This window comes from Carettochelys insculpta, chromosome 2, assembly GCF_033958435.1.
Source record: "Carettochelys insculpta isolate YL-2023 chromosome 2, ASM3395843v1, whole genome shotgun sequence".
NCBI classification, from domain to species: domain Eukaryota; kingdom Metazoa; phylum Chordata; order Testudines; family Carettochelyidae; genus Carettochelys; species Carettochelys insculpta.
The window spans coordinates 158,879,677-158,899,621 of record NC_134138.1 but is presented as its reverse complement, the minus strand read 5'-3'; the positions used below and the strand labels follow the sequence as shown (position 1 = coordinate 158,899,621).

The window sequence follows — 19,945 nt, the reverse complement described above, 5'->3', positions numbered from 1 at the left end:
AGTCTGAATTTCTCTAGATTTCAGCCATTGGCTCATGTTACAGCTTTGTCTGCTAGGTTGAAGAACCCATTATTAAGAATTTATTCCACATGAAAGTACTTGGAGTCTGTAACTAAATCACTCCTTAGCCTTGCTTTTATAGAGATTGAGCTGTTTGTGATGTAGCTGTAAGGCAGATTTCTAACCCTTTCATCATTCCTATGACTCTTCTCTGAACATTCCAATGTATTAACATCCTTCTTGTGAGAACCAGAACTGGACACATTCCAGCAGTTGTTGTACCATTCATAAGTACAAAAGTAAAATAACATCTTTGGTCATACTTAAGATGTCCATTTATTCTGCTCAGGACCTCATTAACTCTTTTGGCCATGATGTCATATTAGGAGCTCATGCTCAGCTGATTTTCTTCTGTGACTTCTAAATCTTTTTCAGAACCACTGCTTTCAGTATAGAGTCCCTCATTCCTCTTAGTATGGTCTACATTCAGAGATTAATACATTTTTACATTTGGCCATATTAAAATGCATATTGTTCCCTTGTGTTCGGTTTACCCAGTGGTCCAGGTTGCTGTTTATAAGTGATATGTCATCTTAATTATTTACCACTCCCTTAATTTTTTGTCATATGCAAACTTTATCATTGGTGATCTTATGATTTCTTCCAGGTCACTAGTAAAACTTTTAAACAGTTTGGGTGTGTCTACAGGGGCACAAATATTTGAAATAGCCATGCTAATGGCCATTTTGAAGACTACTAATGAGGCGCTGAATTGAATATTCAGCTCCTCATTAGCATTAGGACGCTTCCAGCTGTGGCGCTTCGAAAGCGTGCGGCTCAGCGCAGCTACACGGGGGTCCTTTTTGAAAGGACCCTGCTCCTTTTGAAATCCCCTTATCCTGCTCACTGATCGGGATAAGAGGATTTCGAAAGGAGTGGGGTCCTTTTGAAAAGGACCTCCATGTAGCCGCGCCGAGCCACGCGCTTTCGAAGTGCCGTGGCTGGAAGCGTCCGAATGCTAATGAGGCACTGAATATTCAATTCAGCGCCCCATTAGTAATCTTCGAAATATGGCTATTTTGAAGATACATGTCCGTGTAGACACAGCCTTTGATGCCAAAAATCCATCTGTGCAGGACCCCAGTTGATTATTTTTCTGTTTTACAGTTATATTTTGAAATCAATCAATTTGCCAGTTTTTAAACCATTTAATGTGTTTCTTGTTAAGTTGATATCATTCCATATTTTTTCTGTCAAAATGTTTTGTCAAAATGCTAATGCCATATGAAGGTCTAAGTATTTTATGTCAACAATGTTACTTTTATCACCCATACTTATAAGCTCATCACAAAAAGTGATCAAGTTACTGTAACAGGAATTATTTTCTGTAAAGCCGTTTGGATTTAATGACATTATCCTCTTTTAATTCGTTATTAATCAAGTCCCATATCAGTTTCTCCATTATTTTGCTTGGGATTAATATCAGGTTTACAAGTTTATATTTACCCAGGAAATCCCATTTACCTATTTTAAAAATTTGTACTTTAGTTTTTATCCAGTCTTCTGGATATTCCACAGTGCTCCAAAACGTATGGAAATCAATGCTAATTGTCCAGCAAGCTCCTCAGTCCAACCTTTTAAAATTCTTAGATGCAAGTTATCTGGACCTGCTTATTTTAAAAATGCTCAACTTGATTGTGATAAAATTTCCAAGTGTGTTTGGAAAAGATTTTTAATTGTCAAGGCCTCCAAATTTTAATTTTTTCCAGTTCTTGCAAGGGAAATCCAAGCCCATGGGTTAAGATGCAATAATCAGATTCTGTACTAAAGCCTTTGTCATTCAGGAAAAAGGAGAAGGCTGTTAAGAGGTCAGATATGGCTTTGGTATTAATCTGCTCCAGCCCTTGACTAATGGGCCAGGATGCAAGCTGTGATTGACACAAAATGTACACAGGAGCTCAGGCACTGCAGAGAGATCAAAATTTGCACAGGGAATCTGGCCCAAAATATTTAAAGCAGATCTTCATAAGATTAGTATATAGTAAGCAGCATTTTATGTAACAAAGCTGCATCTTATGAGAATAAGGAATATGTTTATCTTGCCTTTGAAGCTTCATATTTTTAGTTTTCAAAGCTCCCTAAAACAATTTCAACAGAGGGGCCGTCGTTTGGAATTACTGCTGATTGTTTTATCCAAAAATAGATATTTGCATTTGTTCTCAGAAGAACAAACCCTTAAGCAATCAAGTTATTGGCACTTTGAAATTTATTCTTGATATATGGAAAATTAAAACAGCACTGTTGTAGTTATGCAACATATCTCACTGGCAGCACCACGAGAGAGATTTATTTATTTTTCTCCTGTCCAGCTTCTCTCCTTTCTAGGATAACCCACAAGGCAGTGGGGTGTGGAGAATGTGGTTAAGAGAGAGGCTAAGGGAGTAAACCATGACAGAAAATCCGGAGTGGAGTCCGAAGGCGGTTTGGTTTCAACTTCTGGCACTGTCCCGGCAACTCCTGCAGCTGAGCTGGTATCAGATGTGGAGGTTATCCTCTCCTTTGGACTATATCAGTAAAGCCGAGGGGGGGACACTGGTGTCTGGGCAGCCCAGAGTCTCCATAATACGTGCCCAGGCTCGCACCCGGAGAGGTACTCTGGCATCGTTGAACAGTGTTGCATCAACACGGGAGGCAACAGATACCACTTATAAGCTCTTGCTCGATTGGTGTAGAGAACGAGCGCCAGGGGTTGCCTTCGATGGTGGGAGAGATCCTTGCATCTCACTGGATAGTCACCGCCTGCTTCAAGCTGGGCAGCCCCCAGCCAATAGGGTAGTGTCCCGCCACAGTTCACCTGCCTCGCTGGGTGCGTGAGGCTTAAGGTTCCTGAACCTGACAAGTGACTGAAATTTGGGCACCAGGCAAACCAATAAGAAAATCAACAAGAAATGAGAAACATCAACATTTTAAGCTTGCTTGCTGGAATGTGCGGACCATGCTGACCGGCTTGACCGAAGATCTTCAGGCCATCAGTGACACCCGCAAGACCGCTGTCATCAACGAGGAACTGAAGAGGCTCAGAGTTGATATCGCTGCACTGCAAGAGACGCGACTCGCAGATTTGGGATCCCTAAAGGAAAAGGACTACACCTTTTTCTGGCAGGGTAAAACCCAAGAAGAACCCAGAGAGCATGGTGTTGGCTTTGCTGTCAGAAACACCCTTCTACAAATGGTGGATTTAGTCATGGGCATATCAGAGAGACTTCTTCGGATCACGCTTCAAACTTGTGCCTGTCCTGTCCACCTGATCAGCGCTTATGCTCCAACCCTGTACGCCACACCAGAAGTAAAAGACAAGTTCTATGATGTGCTTAGTGCTGCAGTAGCGCAAATACCTGCTCATGAACAACTGTACATCTTGGGTGACTTCAATGCAAGAGTTGGAGCTGATTGGGCCTCATGGCCTTCCTGCTTAGGACACTTCGGTGTGGGAAAAATGAATGACAATGGACAGCGTCTCCTTGAACTGTGCACGTACCGCAATCTGTGCATCACAAACACATTCTTCCGAACGAAGCCACAGCACAGAGCGTCGTGGAGACACCCACGCTTGAAGCACTGGCATCAACTAGATGTGGTCCTCACTAGGCGTAATAACCTCAAAAACGTCCTTCTGACACACAGCTATCGTAGTGCTGACTGTGATACAGATCACTCGCTAGTTTGCTCCAAGCTCAAGCTGAGACCCAAGAAGCTGTACCGCTGTAAACCTGCTGGAAGGCCCCGCATTGATGCCAGAAAGAAGACAAACTCAGAGAAAGCTGAAAAGTTCAGAGAGACCCTCCAGGAAAATCTGCGCAGCGGCCCTGGGGGGGTCGATGCGACATCCAAATGGCAACATCTGAGGGATACAGTTTACAACACGGCCTTGTCGGTGTTTGGAAGAAGAGCTAGAAACACGAACAACTGGTTCGAAGCTAACTCTGATGAGATGATTCCAGTCATTGAAAAGAAGCGCGCTGCACTCCTGGAGTACAAACGCTCACCGAGCCAGAGTACCCAGCAAGCGCTTAGAGAGGCCAGAAGAACAGTACAGCAGACAGCCAGGCGCTGTGCCAACAACCACTGGCTCCAGCTATGCAGCAGCATCCAGACCTGTGCCGACTTTGGTAATCTCAGAGGAACGTACGAGGGTATGAGGAAGTCATTAGGACCCACCCAGAACAAGATGGCACCTCTGAAATCCAAATCTGGTGAAGTCATTGCTGACAAAGCCAAACAGATGGAGCGCTGGGTTGAGCACTGCTCCGAGCTGTACTCATGTGAGAATGTTGTGGTTGACGCAGCCCTCGATGCCGTCGAGCTCCTACCAGTAATGGACGACCTGGATCAAGAACCGACTGTGGATGAACTGAAGAGAGCCATCGACAGCATTGCAGCAGGAAAGGCCCCTGGTCAGGATGGTATACCACCAGAGGTAATCAAATGTGCCGCGGACACACTCCTGGAACCCCTACATGAGCTACTGTGCCTGTGCTGGAAAGAGGGTGAAGTTCCACAGGATATGCGCGACGCTAAAATTGTAACGTTGTATAAGAACAAAGGAGACAGAAGCGACTGCAACAACTACCATGGAATCTCCCTCCTAAGCGTCACTGGTAAACTGATCGCTCGCGTCATCCTTGGCAGACTCCAGAAGATTGCTGAGAGGGTGTACCCCGAATCGCAGTGCGGATTCTGCACAGAGAGGTCTACCATTGACATGGTCTTCTCTCTAAAGCAGCTGCAGGAGAAGTGCAGGGAGCAGAGGAAGCCACTCTACGTAGCCTTCATCGACCTGACCAAGGCCTTTGACTTGGTCAGCAGGAATGGTCTGTTCAAACTGCTCCACAAGATAGGCTGTCCTCCACAGTTACTCAAGATGATCCAGTCGTTCCACGAAGACATGAGAGGAACCATCCAATATGACGGCGCATTATCAGATGCTTTCAGAACCGGGAGCCGCGTCAAACAAGGATGCGTGCTTGCTCCGACATTGTTCGGGATCTTCTTCTCACTCCTCCTGAAGCATGCCTGTGGATCTTCAACAGAGGGCATCTTGCTGCACACAAGATCTGATGGGAAACTCTTTAACCTTGCAAGGCCTGAAAGCTAAGTCTAAGGTGCGAGAAGTCCTCATCAGAGACATGCTGTTCGCAGACGATGCTGCTGTAGTGTCTCTCACAGAAGACCAGCTTCAAAAACTGCTGGATCAGTTCTCCAAAGCGTGCAAGGACTTTGGGCTTACCATCAGCCTAAAGAAGACAAACGTACTCGGTCAGGATGTTGCTGAATCCCCATCAATCAGCATTGACAACTATACGTTAGAGGTCATCCACGAGTTCGTTTTCCTCGGGTCCACCATCACTGACACCCTGTCGTTGGACACTGAGCTAAATAGGAGGATCGGAAAAGCGGCCACAACTCTGTCCAGACTCAGCAAGAGAGTGTGGAATAACAACAAGCTGTACACTCACACCAAAAGGCAAGTCTACAGAGCCTGCATCCTCAGCACCCTCCTTTATGGTAGCGAGACTTGGACCCGTATGCCCGCCAGGAAAAGAGGCTTGAACGTCTTCCACTTGTGCTGCCTTAGGCGCATCCTTGGAATATCATGGAAGGATAGGGTGACCAACACTGCCGTCCTCGAGCAAGCTGGAATCCTAACCATGCACACCCTCCTCAGGCAGCATCTGCTCCACTGGCTTGGCCACGTCCGCAGGACGAATGATGGAAGGATTCCAAAAGACATCCTGTATGGTGAGCTAGCCTCTGGCAAAAGACCTCCCGGACGCCCCCAGCTGCGCTACAAAGATGTCTGCAAGAGAGACCTCAGAGAGGTAGACATCGAGCTGGACAACTGGGAAGAACTAGCAGACGACCGCAGCAGATGGAGGCAGGGGTTACACAAGGGCCTTCAGAAGGATGAGATGAAAACCGGACAGCTAGCAGAGGAGAAGTGAGTACACAGAAAGCACAGTAAGGACTTGCCAGACACCCACCACATCTGCAAGAGATGCAGCAAGGACTGTCACTCTCGTGTGGGTCTTCATAGTCACAATAGACGCTGTAAATGAAGTCCTCAATTGAAACTTTAAAGGGCGCGATCCATAGTCTATGCAGACTGAAGGATGCCTACAAAAAAAAAGCCTGTCCAGCTAAAATATAATCCTTCTTTTTTTTTGAGGCTGCTGTTATATTTTCTTCCTGAATTTTTGGCTATAATAGGTGAGGCTATTTCCTGTGTGATCTTTTAAAACTGAGACATAAATAGGGGATGAAAGATATAAGAAGGAAGGAAAGCTCTTTGATGCTGAGGTATACTTGAGAATACTGTATAGCAAGAGTGGGCAGTAAGTGGCCCACAGGCCGGATATGGCTCACCTTGAGATGCTGCTGGATGTTTTACTTGCCTGAGCATTCACAGGTACAGCTGCTCACAGCTCCTGTTGATTCCGGGTTACTATTCCCAGCCAATGGGAGTTACAGGAAGTTGTGGCCTGGTTAGTGGCACTTCTTGCAGCTCCCATAGGCTGGTGTTTGCTGTTCTTTGAAAACTCATGGAGATTGGGAGATGATTAGAAAAATGCAAATGTAGTGTCGATCGCTTAAAAAATGAAAGAAAGACAATCCAGGTAACTATAGACCAGTCAGCCTCACCTCAGTCCACAGAAAAATCATGGAGGAGATCCTCAAAGAATCATTTTGAAGCTCTTGGTAGAGGGGAAAAAGATCAAGAGCAGTCAACATGGATTCACTAAGGGCAAGTCATGTCTGACCAATCTGATGAGCTTCTATAATGAGGTAACTAGCTCTGTGGACATAGGGAAGTCAATGGATATGATATACCTTGACTTTAGCAAAGCTTTTGATACAGTCTCCAACAGTATTCTTGCCCATTAGTTAAGGAAATATGGATTGGATACATGGACTGTAAGATGGATAGAAAGCTGGCTAGATGGTCGGGTGCAAACAGTAGTGATGAGTGGCTCTCTGGTTGGTGGTCGGTTTCAAGTGGAGTGCCCCAGGGATCAGTTGTGAAGCTGGTATTGTTCAACATCTTTATCAGTGACCTGAATGAGGGGATGAATTGCACCCTCAGCAAATTTTCAGATGACAGTAAGCTGGGGGGACACATAGATACATTGGAGGGTAGGGATAGGATCCAGAGTGACCTAAATAAACTGGAGGATTGGGCCAAAAGTAATATGATAAGGTTCAACAAGGACAAGTTCAGAGTCCTGCACTTGGGATGGAAGAATTCTAAGCATTTTTACAGGCTGGGGACAAACTTGATACGAGTCAACAGTGTGCCCTTGTAGTCAAGAAGGCTAATGGCATGTTGGAGTGCCTTAGGAGGAGCATTTGCAGTAGATCTGGGGAGGTTAGTATTTCCCTCTATTTGGCACTGGTCAGGCCACATCTAGAGTATTGTGGCCACTTCTGGGCCCCCCAGTGCAGAAGGGATGTGGATTCATTGGGGCGGGTCCAGCGGTGGGCAACAAAATGATTAGGGGGCTAGAGCACATGACCTATGAGGAGCGGCTGAGGGATCTGGGCTTATTTAGTTTGAAGGAGAGGTGAGTGAGGGGTGATTTGACAGCAGCCTTCAACTTTCTAATGGAGGGCTCTAAAGAGGATGGAGAGAGGCTTTTCTCAGTAGTGATGGATGACAGAACAAGGAGTAATGGTCTGAAGTTACAGAGGGGGAGGTGTAGGTTGGATATTAGGAAAAACTATTTCAGCAGGAGGATGGTGAAGCACTGGAATGTGTTACCTAGAGAGGTGGTGGAATCTCCATCCTTAGAGGTTTTTAAGTCGCAGCTTGACCAGGCCGGGGTGATTTAGATGGGGTTGATTCTGCTTTAGGCAGGGAGCTGGACTCAATGACCTCCTGAGGTCCCTTCCAGCCCTAGGATTCTGATTTCTGATGGGAGCTGCAAGCAACCATCCCTGTGGACATTCAGGTAAATAAACTGTCTGGTGACCCTCCAGGGTCTCACCCTGGCAAACCAAGTCCAACTCGTAGGCAAGTTATTGCCCACCCTTGCTGTATAGCCTAGTGAGTCTCACACCTGAGAGGCAGGATACATGGAATCAAATTGCTCATTGAGTCAGGCACAGAGAAGATTTGAATCACATTTCCGAGGCCTTACAGGACAGTGACTAAATTTATCATTCTGTAGAATCACTGAGTCTCTGACCCAGTGAATAATTGTCTTTATGCAAAGTGGAGACTGGAGTTTTCAGAGCTCCCTAAAACAAAAGCCCTCCTACTGCAGAAGGAGAGATTGAGCGATCCACCCCGGGATAGTTTATAACCTGGTGGTTAAATCACTCATCAGGGAGGAGGGAGATCTAAGTTCAAACGGCTTGTTCTGTGGAGTTGGAATTCGAATGTGGGTTTTCCACATCCCAGGCAACTACGTTAGCCATGGTGCCAATGCTTACTATGGATGGTCAGTCTCACAAGTAGACGGTTTTCTCAAGCTGACCAAACCTTTTTTGATATGACAAATACCAAAAACACTTTTGAATAATCCTGAACATTAAAGTACATAAGCATTATTCTAGTCCAGACCAGTGGTGGTTCTTGTTCACTGTCTTTCTGACAGTGATTAGTACCAGACCTCCAGGGGAGTGTATAGAACAGGGGAGTGGGAATTATCCAACCCTGTGTTAGTCTCCTGGCTTTAGGTAATCAGAGGTTTAGGGTTGCCTGCTGATGGATGGCATCTCTAACCATCTTGTATAATAGCCGTTGAAGTTCCTATCCTCTGTGAAATTATTTAGTTCTTTATTGAACCCAGTTATATTTTTGGCCATCACAGTGCCCCATGGCAATGAATTTTACAGGTTAGTCGTGTGTCATGTGAAAAAGTATTTCCTCTTGTTTGTATTAGACCTGCTGCTTATTAATTTCATTGGGTGATCTTTGATGTTTTTATATTGTGGAAAAGAGTAAATAACACTTCTTGCTTCACTTTCCCAGTACTATTCATGATGTTATAGGCTGGGGTGGCCAACTTTTTTTCATCAGGGCCACATGGCAACTTTTTACATGTTTCAGGAGCCAAACTCAAAATAGCCCCAAACCTAACCTCTCACATCCCCAAACCACCCCCAGGCTTAAGCCCTTGAAGCCTCAAACTGCTCCCCACCCCCAGGCTTAACCCCTCCCCAAGCCCCAGATTAACATACCTTACACAGGAGCTCCATGTGCTGCCACACCCCCCCAACCCATGGTGCTCCTTTGCTGTGCCGCTGTCTCCTCCTCACTACAGCTCCATGGTTTCCTCCCAGCTCTGCTACTCCCTTCCCCCACATACAGCACAGCAGGGGCAGCTCCCTACCCTGCCACGCTGAAATAATGGGAATCAATTGAATTGGCTTAATGGTTGGATCCCTCCTGCTAGCCATTAAACCAATTAAATTGAGTTCTACTCTTTCAGCATGGCAGGGCAGGGAACCGGAGGAGTGAGTGGTGGCAGTGTCAGGAGCTGCAAATGTCTCCTTAAAGAGCCACATGCGGCTTCAGACCTACAGGTTGCCAACCACTCAACCCACTGGCCAACAGGTTGCCAAGCACTCACCGCACTGGCTTTCAAAATGGTGCCACTGCCAGCTCTGCGGTCTGGATTAAAAGTCTCCACGAGCCACATGTTGTCCACCTCCATTACAGACTTTGATCATATCTCTTTTTAGCCACCTCTTGCCTAAGCTAAACAGCCCTAGTATTTTTAGTCTTTCCTCATATGAAAGTCATTTCATACCCTTTATCATATTTGTTGTCCTTTTCTGAACCTTTTCCAGTCCTATTATACCCTTTTTGAGATGGGGCAGCTCGAACCAAACCAGTGATTTAGATCCACCATAGATTTATGTAGTGATATTACAATATATTTTTGTCTTGCTTTCTGACCCTTTCCTAATAGTTCCTAGTATTTCATTAGTCTTTCTGGTTACTGCTGGGCATTAAGCTGAAGTTTTCAGAGAGCTATCCACTGTGACTCCAAGATACTTTTCTGCAGTGATAACATTTAATGAGAACCCATCATTGTGCATGTACAATTCAGATTACCCGCTAATCTGTTTTTTTTTTTTTATTTTTTTCTGTCCAAACGAAGAAATCTATTTGCTTACGCCTAGGTGGACGTACTAAAATTTCTCATATTCAGGAGCACTCAACAGCTATTCCTCTGATATATTAGTATTACATAGACTTTTTTTTAACTAGTAATCATTGTCTTTAAGATGATTGTTACATGGGAAATATTTTTTCTGTAATAAGGTAATTTGAATGATTATGCAGTCACTGTTCAGCTCAGTGGTTGATTGATTGATTAAATTATTAGCCATATATCATCAGAAGTTGGATACTATTCACTTGAGTGCCTTATTTGTGTATTAAAATTAACAGTAACAGTCTTGCTAATGTAGTAAAACAATGAAAAACAATAACTTAAATTAAGAAAATGTAACTTCATATTACCCTTATACAAACATTGCACTTTAAATTGGAATAAGGAGATTCTTTAGAGGCAGCATCATCTTGGTATACATAGTTTGTAGCAGTTCCTATAAAACTGTTTGGGTTTTTTTTTTTCCCTTCATGGAAGCAAACTACAATACCTGGAAGGTAGCTAATATTATGTCAGGAGTTACTGAGTTGTGCTGTTAACATATCTCACAAATTCTTTTTTTTAGCATGTGAACAGTGTACAGTCTTTGAAGAACATTTGTATTGTTGTCAGTTTTCTGATGGAGTTCTTGGAGGATAGTTGTTGCAAGCAGCAAGTGTGATCTGCTCTCTGGCCGAATCTCTCTTACTAGAGAGACTTGCTTGGAGCAGAGTGGCTTCCTGGGAACGAATTAGGGCTGAGATTCTTGAGAGAGGGAATTGCATGTATGTTCTTTGTAACCCATTGCAATTCAAAAGCAGGTGTACCAAATAAAAATAAATACCTTGAAATAAAGACAGTATCCTGACTTGGCATCCTTGATTTCCCCTCTAAAGGGAAATCAGCCTTCCAGACCCCAAAGTGTGCTTCCGCTTAGCATAGAGGCAACTGTCTGTTTTCTGAAAGGAATTTTAGTAAAAAGATGATGATTCCGAAAGGATGCATGTGTGCTGCTAAATTAAGGTCTGTCAGCATTCAATGCCTCTGTTAAGATTCTAGACATGTTAAGAGGAAGGGAGCTTCTTGTAGGTAAGAAGGAACGCTATATAGGCAGGTTGCACTATAGAGTCAGAGCTTGATAGGGCTGTGACCATGCCTGAATGGGACATACTGAGGGTACTACACTCAAGACAGACTACAGGGAGTAGGGTTGACAGTCTCCAAAACTGGTAGTCTACTCTATCGTTAGGTTCACCCAGCCACTAACAACACAGGTTTTGCAACACAACATTCATTTGTACAAAGCTATATTTGTACAACATTAATTTGTACAAAGCTCTTGGTTCCCATCTAGACAGCCAAGTCTAATGCAGTGAAAGGTTACTGAAAGTTGGATTCACCATGTGAGGTTCACCAATCCCAAAGGACTGTACACTTTTCCTCAGGTCGTAATAAGCTTCAGATCTTATCCAGTAATCATGTTGATACCAGTCCTTTAGTCAGTCAAGGTTTAATATAATACAAGGAAAAAGAAGGATGAGAGAGTTGCAGAAGTTAAAATTATCAATATGCTTATAAATTTGCTTGAAGTCCTTAGGTCACTTTCATAGCAGAGATGGTGAAGCTGGTAATGTGTGAAAGTCTTTCTAGAATCAATCTAAAAAGTTGTAGGCAGTCCAGGTATAGGATCAACTCAGGTCTTTCCAGGCCTTTTACAGGTTATTCCAAAACATTATTTGGAAGATCTCTGATTTCCAGCATAGACTATCCCTATTCTAACTTTAAGCAGACTAGGGATGGCAGGATCAATCCCATGGCTTCCTTCTATAGGTCCCTAGCAAGTTGTCAAGCCTTTTGTCACAGCACCCACCCAGGAAACTTGTTGCTTTGTCTTCTGTTTCCTATGTATATACATGTAAACGAGTAACATTCGTTCACATAAGGCTGTTAGTTGGTGTCTAATTAGAGCATAGGTAATTAAGTTGAAGACAATATAGATACTAATACTGCATGAAATTATGTTACATCTTTGATTTTCAGGTTAACTGAACCATCCTCATGCATATTATAAAGCAGTTAAGCCACAAAAAGGCTTTAGTATCTATAGAGTAATCTGGTTATATTGTTAAACTTCTAACAAGATATAGATAAACATAGACAAATACAAAACAAAAAAAGCACCTGTAGCTGTTTAAAGATTAACAGTATTATTTATGAGGTGATGAGCTTTTGTGGGACAGACTCATGAAAGTCTACAGACAGCCACGCAAATTCAGGAAAACCCTGTTGCCAACTCTGCCCACATATTTACACTGGAGACACCATCACTGGACCTAACCATGTCAGTTACATGAACAGGGGTTCATATTCCTGTACTTCCACTTAAGTGATATGCCATCATGTGCCAGCAATGCCCCTCTGCCATGCATTTTGGACAGATGGGACGATCCCTTCACCAAAGAATGAATGGACACAAATCAGACATTAGGAATCTCCATACACATAAACTGTAAATGAGCATTTCAGTTTAGCAGGACACAGCATTCAACACTTAATGGTGTGCATTTTAAAAGAGAGATTTTTACACCAGATTACAGAGGGAGACATCTGAATTTGAATTTATTTTCAAATTTGATACCTCTCACCTTGGACTGAACAAAGATATCAATTATCTCATGCATTACAAGGACAGTTTCCCCACCTTTGATATTCACAGTGATTGCAGCTATCCCACTTAATTTAATAGGAACTTGCAGGGGATTTTTTTCTTCTCCCTTTCTCCCTCCTTTCCTTCTGCCCTATCTAGCTGATTCGTCAGGCTTTTTTTTATCTCCTTTCTTCCTTTCCTATCTTTTTTCTTTAAATTCTCTCCCTTTCAGTTATCAGGATTCTCCAGATCTGAAGAAGTGGGTCTGTCCCACAAAAGGTCATCACCTTATGAATAATAATGGTAGTCATTACATGCTACAGGACTGCTTTTGTATTTTGTGAAGATACGGACTAATACAGTTACCTCTCTGAGATTATAGACACATACACTTAACATCTATCCTTGATTTCTATTACTACAAATAAATTGATTAATAATTGCTGGTCTAGAGCATCTCTGTGAAATTTGCATATTAGTAGTTTGTCTTGGTAACATTTCAGAATCTCTTGTTAAATTGGCTTGGGTCATACCTAGGTTGATCAGTCTGTCAGTGTCACAAGGGTGCTTTGCAAAATTCCCCCAGGATGAAGAAATAAACACTATTTAAACTAAGCTCAAACATGGCTGCAGAAGTGCAAAAAATGAAATATAAAGATTACATTTATTTCTCCTGTCTTACAAAATATGCAAGCAGGGCCATACAGTTTTTATCACATTCTCCCTTACAGTTAAAAATTAAGAACACAGATTATAACCGAGGTTAAAATTGTACCCTAATCTCATTCTATGCAGAAACCTGCTTTGTGAACTGTTATTAATTGAGGATGATTACATTGTTTAGACAGTTTTCAGTGTGTTGAACTTAGAAATAAATATATCATTAAAAGTGGCCTCATGGGGCAGGATGCAGTGAGAGGAAGAAAAACAAGATGGTTGTGGGATATCATAAAGGCTTCTTTTGTATGCTTCTTTGCTGTGCCACCTCTAGCCAGTATGAGCTTTTCTGTATTTTGTGCTTTGAATGACCCATTACTTCCTGTTCTGTGACCAGAGTGGGAGGGAAATGAGTGATAGGAAAAATAAATAAACTTCCATAAAGGTTATTGGAACTTTAGTGAAAAGAGAGAGAGAAATCCTTGTCATCCAGGTCTTGGGGCTTAATTCCAATTGCTATCATAAAATAATTACATATAAAATGTAATTAAAGGTAAGACTAGGCATCTAACATGTACAATTGTGTATAGCAGGTCATGGGAGTGAGAGACATTTCCCCTCACAGTTTGTCTATAGTAAAGACAATTTTGTTTTGCAATTTTGTTTGAGTGGGTTTCTGGAATTTTTGTTGTAATTATCTGTATGTTGTCATCAGTTAAAGTTCAGTACGTTTTTCCTACAGGCTACCAAAATTGAATTGTATTAAACATTGTTTCTTTTTCTTTTCTGTTATTATAGACGAGCTGACTAGTATCCTTAAGAAATTATCACTTGAGAAATATCAGCCTATTTTTGAAGAACAGGAGGTAAGGGGGCTTTTCTGGTTTTGTTTTTTAGCTTTTAAATATTTCAGTATTTTATTTCAGCATTTTAGCATTTATAATCTATTTATCTGTTAGAAATCTATACATTATTATCCAAGTAAAATCAGAGCTCTGGATGTATCTACACAACCCCTCCCTTCTGGAATGGGTATTTAAATGACATGGATCAGAACTGGTTAATGAGGTGCTGATATTAATATTCAGCATTTCATTAGCATAATGGCAGCCAGTCGTGCTTTGAAAATACCGCTTGCAAAATGCAAACTGGCTGTGTAAATGTGGGCGCTTCGAAATAAACCCCAGACTTTGAAATTCCCTTATTCCCAGTTTGTTTTGGGGAAAAAAGGAATTTTGCAGTCTGGGGTTTATTTCAAAGAGGCCGTGTCTACACAGCCAGTTTGCATTTCAAAAGCAGCACTTTTGGAGCACGAAAGGCTGCCATTATGCTACTGAGGCAATGAATATTCATATCAGTGCCTCATTAACCAGTTCTGATCCATGTCATCAAAATACCCATTCCAAAAGGGGTAGACACAGCCTCTGTGTTGATTACAACTGTGCTATTTCCAGCATAATTTACCCTTTGCTGCAGAATTATCTAAAATCTCAGTTTTCTTTCTTTCTAATATATCTGAATGCAGCAATAACAGGGAAAATGTGAACTATATGTTAACAGACACAGCGATGAGTCTGTATAATCAGGAAAAGAGACTAAGGCTGCATCTACACTACAAGATAAATTTGAATTTATTAATATTGATTTTATAATTCTGGAATTTATAAGTTTTGAATTTGACCATCTGTACTTCCCACGTGCTCCTCACAAAGTCGACTAATAGCTGCCACGATCAAATTGGCAAACATCGACTGTTGCAGTAGTGCATTGTGGGAACCTGTCCCACAGTTGTCTCTCCTGTAGCATTCTGGGTATGCTCGCTGGTCTTTGACATCATCTTCCCACATTGCATTTTCTTCATTCCCCTCCCATGCTAAGCAAGCGTCCATTTTTCCTGTTGAAAGGAAGGAAAATTAGGGCATCCACATAACAGCAAAAAAGTTTACACAAATGTCTTTCTTCTGTAGCTGAATTCTCAACTGGACATCCCATGATAGCATCTGATCCCTGAAAATATGCCAATCCCTGAAAATAATACAGGAACCCTGACTGTATTCTCAAAGTTAGAAGAAAGAGGATTGAAAAGTCTAGGATAAAAGATTTTTGACTTTATTGAAAGTAATAAAGGGACGCTGAAAAGCATGAAGAAAGAGAAGATTGGAAAGTTTTTTTCGGAAAACAGAGCTGCTGATGTGGGGAGTCTTTGGCTTTCCAGTCAACTATAGTACTTCTGTGCAACGACTGTGTTCTCAACTGGCTATCCACTGAGAGTGTCCCTCCTCCCATCACTGCACGTGATCTCTGAAAATAATGCAGGGGCCTGGATTGTATTATAAAGTTAGAAAAGTCTAGGGGAAAGAATTTTTGACTTTCCCCTACTTCTTGGTAGTCCATTGTGTCCGACGATGATGTCTAGAGCTTGCATAGGCTCATCAGTTGTGGACACGCATGTGGCTGAGGAGTCCAACCCTTGAACGGCATGAGCGTTCATGGTAGGGCCAAGGGAATTGTCCTGGCTCTGTCGGTGCAGCTGCTGCTGTTGCATTCCTCCTTTCATGAGCATCAATCAGGTGTACGCATTGCTGCTATTCGACATGTCATATGCATGTTGTACAAGAGGAAGCCAGCCTGTTTGGTCTTCTGCATGCTGCTCTAGCTGCTTAGCTTTAATCCAACATGAGCAATGTTGGCCTTCACGCAGTCTTTTTACCTTTTGCAAGGCCTACCTCAATTCCTTTTGCCCTGGGATAGTTCACCCTAGAGGAGTTGCTGAGGGATTCTTGACTCCTCCATTCATATGATGTGCCCTGTCCAGCAAAGCTGAGCTTTCAGAATCATGGCTTCAATGCTTGTGGTTCTGCTCTGTTAAGGACTTCCAGGTTTGTGACTCTGTCCTGCCATCGAATGTGCAGTATTGACCTCAGGCTGCGTGTGTAAGAAGTGCTCCAGCAGTTTCATATGTTTTTTTTTGTACAAGGTCCAGGTTTCACATCCATACAGGAGACTGGGTAGGACTATGGCCTTGTGCACTTTGTTTAGGGGACTGTTGGATATTGTGCTGATTCAACATTTGTGTTCTCAGACATCGTAGTGCCTGGTTGGCCTGGCAGATCCTGGCATTAATTTCTTGGCTATCATGCTGCTGAGGTAGTTGAACTCATCTACCTTTTTTAACTCTGTTCCTTCAGTAGAGATTGAAGCGGGGAGAGCAGCAGATCCTGGAGCAGGCTGAGACAGCACCTCCGTCTTTCCTAGGCTGATGGTCAAACCAAAGAGGCGAGTGGCTTCAGCAAACTTGTTGACGATAAGCTGGAGATCAGATTCCTTGTGTGCCATAAGTGCACAGTCGTCAGCAAAAAGGGCTTCAAGGATGAGCCTCTGAAGCATCTTGGTTTTAGCACTTAAATGGGAAGGTCAAAAAGTGACCCATCAAGCCTGTGCTTTATGTAGACTCCATGGTCCAGGTCCCTAACTGTGTGGCTGAGGACGTGTGTGAAAAAGAGGTTGAATAGCACTGGGGCCAGCACGCACCCTTGCTTCACATCATTGGATCTCTCCAATGGATCTGAGGACTCGCCATTCAAAAGAACAAAGCCAGTCATGTCGTCATGGAACAGGCGTATGAGGTTAAAAAATCTTCTTGGGCAGCTGAATTTTGACAGGATGATCTACCGGGCTTCTCTGTTGACGGTGTCAAATGCCTTGGTCGGGTCTATAAAGGTGGTGTACAGATCCAAGTTCTGCTCTATGCACTTTTCTTGGACCTGACGAACAGCAAAGATCATGTCAATGGTGCTGCAGCCTGGGCGGAAACCACACTGTGCCTCCGGTAGGTTCTCCTCTGAGATGCTGGTGATCGGATGGTTGAGGATGACTTGAGCCAAGATCTTCCCAGCAGTACAGAGAAGGGAGATGCCCCGGTAATTTCCACAGTCAGCTTTGTTGCCCTTGTTCTTGAAGAGCGAGACAACTGTGGCATCCCTAAAGTCTTTGGGAGTGTGTTCCTCCCAGATGCTGGTCAGAATGCTGTGAAAGGCTTCAAGTGACACTGCCTTGAATATTTCAGCAGGGATACCTTCCATCCCAGGGGTCTGCTGGTCTGGCTGATTGCCTTTTTGAAGCCACCCGTTGTTGGGATCAGGTCAAGATTGTCTATTGTGGGTTTCTGAGGGATCTGGTCTACGGCTGCAGGGTCTACAATGGAGGGCCTGCTGAGAAGGTTGCTGAAGTGCTCCCTCCACCTATCACTGATGCTGCTCTTCTCCCTCAGGAGGGTCATGCCACCTGCAGACTTTCCCCTGCACTACACAGGCATTGCCAACACGGGTGATTCCAGTGAAATATCATACATTGAACTTTGAACGCAAACAGAAATCTCAGCTGGACTCACCCCCGGTGTTTCTGAGGGGGTCAAAGCATGAAGACAGATAGCAGCAGATATTAGCAAAAAGATTTTATAACTGAAATATCAAACCAGCAGGTGTCTGCAATGGACAGCAAGCTCCCGAAAATATTGTTGGCAGGGTGTATTGGGGGGATGGGGGTGTTTGTGTTCTGCGGCTGCTGAAGTGGTCCCCCAGCTATCTTAGCCACTGGGGAAACTTCCTCCTGTCGGCAGCAAACCACACTATAGGCGTCTAGGGGTTCAGTGGAAGGCCAGTTGAAGTGGTCCTCCCTGAGTATCTTAGTTGCCATGGGAGACTTCTCCATGGCTGCAGCAAACCCTCAAATGTCTTAGTTGCTGTGGGAGACTTCCCCCTGTGGCAACAAACCTCCCACTATTTGAGCCGCTGGGGAAGACTTGCCCTTAGCAGCTGCAAGCCCCTGAATATCTCTCCTGCCCTTGGGGCCCTAAACGTGTGCAGTCTATGACATGGTGGTGTCCAACGGCGGGCACATCCTTTTATTGGGTTGGGGGCTACCCACGTGATGTGGCAGAGCGTGGGAAGGAGCCAGACTGCGTGGCGCCTGTGGGGGAGGGAAGGGAGTTGTACACAAATGTAAACTGCTGAGAAGTTTCTCAGTGTCTTATGCAAGCATGAGCTCCCGCCCGAGCCTTGTTGCCATGCGATGCAGCAGCTGGCAGCAGGTAGCACAGAAAAAAATAACAAATGTAGAGACAGAGCTGCAAACTCCCTGCAGGGGCTATTTGCAATGAGTAGATGCGCTCACAGCACTAATAGTAAAGAAAGATGGACATTTTTTAAGCTCTCATACAAACAAAGGCTTGCTGCTCCCGCTTTGAAAGTCACAGTCTTCCTGTTACTGGAGAGCAGCAGCCAGAGCAAAGCAGTGAGGGGCATTGTGGGTTATATATGGAGCACCTTTGGAGGCTAATAAATTCAATTTTAACACAGGGCGCTTCCATAGTGGCCTTTAATCGGACTTCTGAATTCAAGCTTGATGCTATACCTTCCAGGTAACTACAATATTGTAATCTTGATATTAGTGCTCCCTAAATTGAGCTAACAGTATTTTCAGTGAAAACAGTCACAGGGTAATATTGAGCTAACTGCCTTAAATATGAATTTATCTCATAGTGTAGATGCAGCCTGTAACAACAAATCTGAGTGGTATGAGCCATTGTCTTTGTCTCGGTCAGGTTTTTCTGGTTTTTCATTCTGTGGCTGTGGAATGTGACACTTTTTTTTTCTAAAATTCCATAAAATTCGACACATTTGCCACTGAATTTGCCACAGTGCCATGGAAGAGATGTCTAACTTGTTTTCTTTCTCTCTCTGCATGGCTGGTACCTGCAAGTAGTTCTCTCTTCTTTATATATTTTTGCACACAATAGCATTAATTGGATTATAGTCTGTATTCCTCTACACTGCTGCATGGAGAATGCCAGGAGAAAAACCATTGTTGAAAATAATCACCAGGTTTTTTTTTTTTGTTTTTTTTTGTTTTTTTTTTTTTTTTTATTAACGAGCTTTTGCCACTGACCCAAAATCATGTGCCTGATAGTTTGTGGATAGAGGATGAGGCTAAAGACTTTTTCAGGGACATACAATAAATTAAAGTTGCCACAGTATGTACAGGCACATTTAGAAGACTTTCATCTCGTTGCACCATTGAGTGTTCAGGGGCATGCGTACAGGTTATTCAGCTCAGACAAAATACTGGATTTGAATAGTATACACCTAATTTGGGCCTAATTTGCAGAAAATGCTGAGCACCCAGCTTGTGAAAATTAGGTCCTGCAAATGATTCTGTCCGGGAGAGTTTGAAAACCTTGTGTTTATTCCATTCAGACATGATAGAACAGCTCTGTGTAAGCTCAAAATCTTGCCTTTCTCCCCCGAAAGAAGCTGGTCCAACAAAATATATTACCTCTGCCACCTTGTCTCTCTCATATCCTGGGGGGACACATGGTTTCAGCACAACTGCAAACAAAGGATTACTGTACCAGATATGAGCTGTGTGCACCCTAAAAAGCAGTTATTTTGAGATGTGCAAAAACACACTGTATATAATGTCA

At 43.3% G+C, this 19,945-nt stretch overlaps 1 protein-coding gene across 4 annotated transcripts in view; it reads left to right on the top strand.

The window, feature by feature from the left end:
- ANKS6 (ankyrin repeat and sterile alpha motif domain containing 6) overlaps positions 1–19,945 on the top strand; it is a 76,966-nt gene that overhangs the window by 42,985 nt on the left and 14,036 nt on the right. For 2 of the 4 annotated variants that reach the window (XR_012644528.1, XR_012644529.1), the window contains exons 14-15: positions 14,263–14,330; positions 16,653–18,883. Coding sequence is in view for 2 of the 4 variants with exons in the window: in XM_074987903.1 (XP_074844004.1) it covers positions 14,263–14,330 (68 nt within the window). In the remaining 2 variants the exon portion in view is untranslated. The remainder of the gene's footprint in view (positions 1–14,262; positions 14,331–16,652; positions 18,884–19,945) is intronic. The other 2 variants (XM_074987903.1, XM_074987904.1) reach the window with 1 other exon arrangement.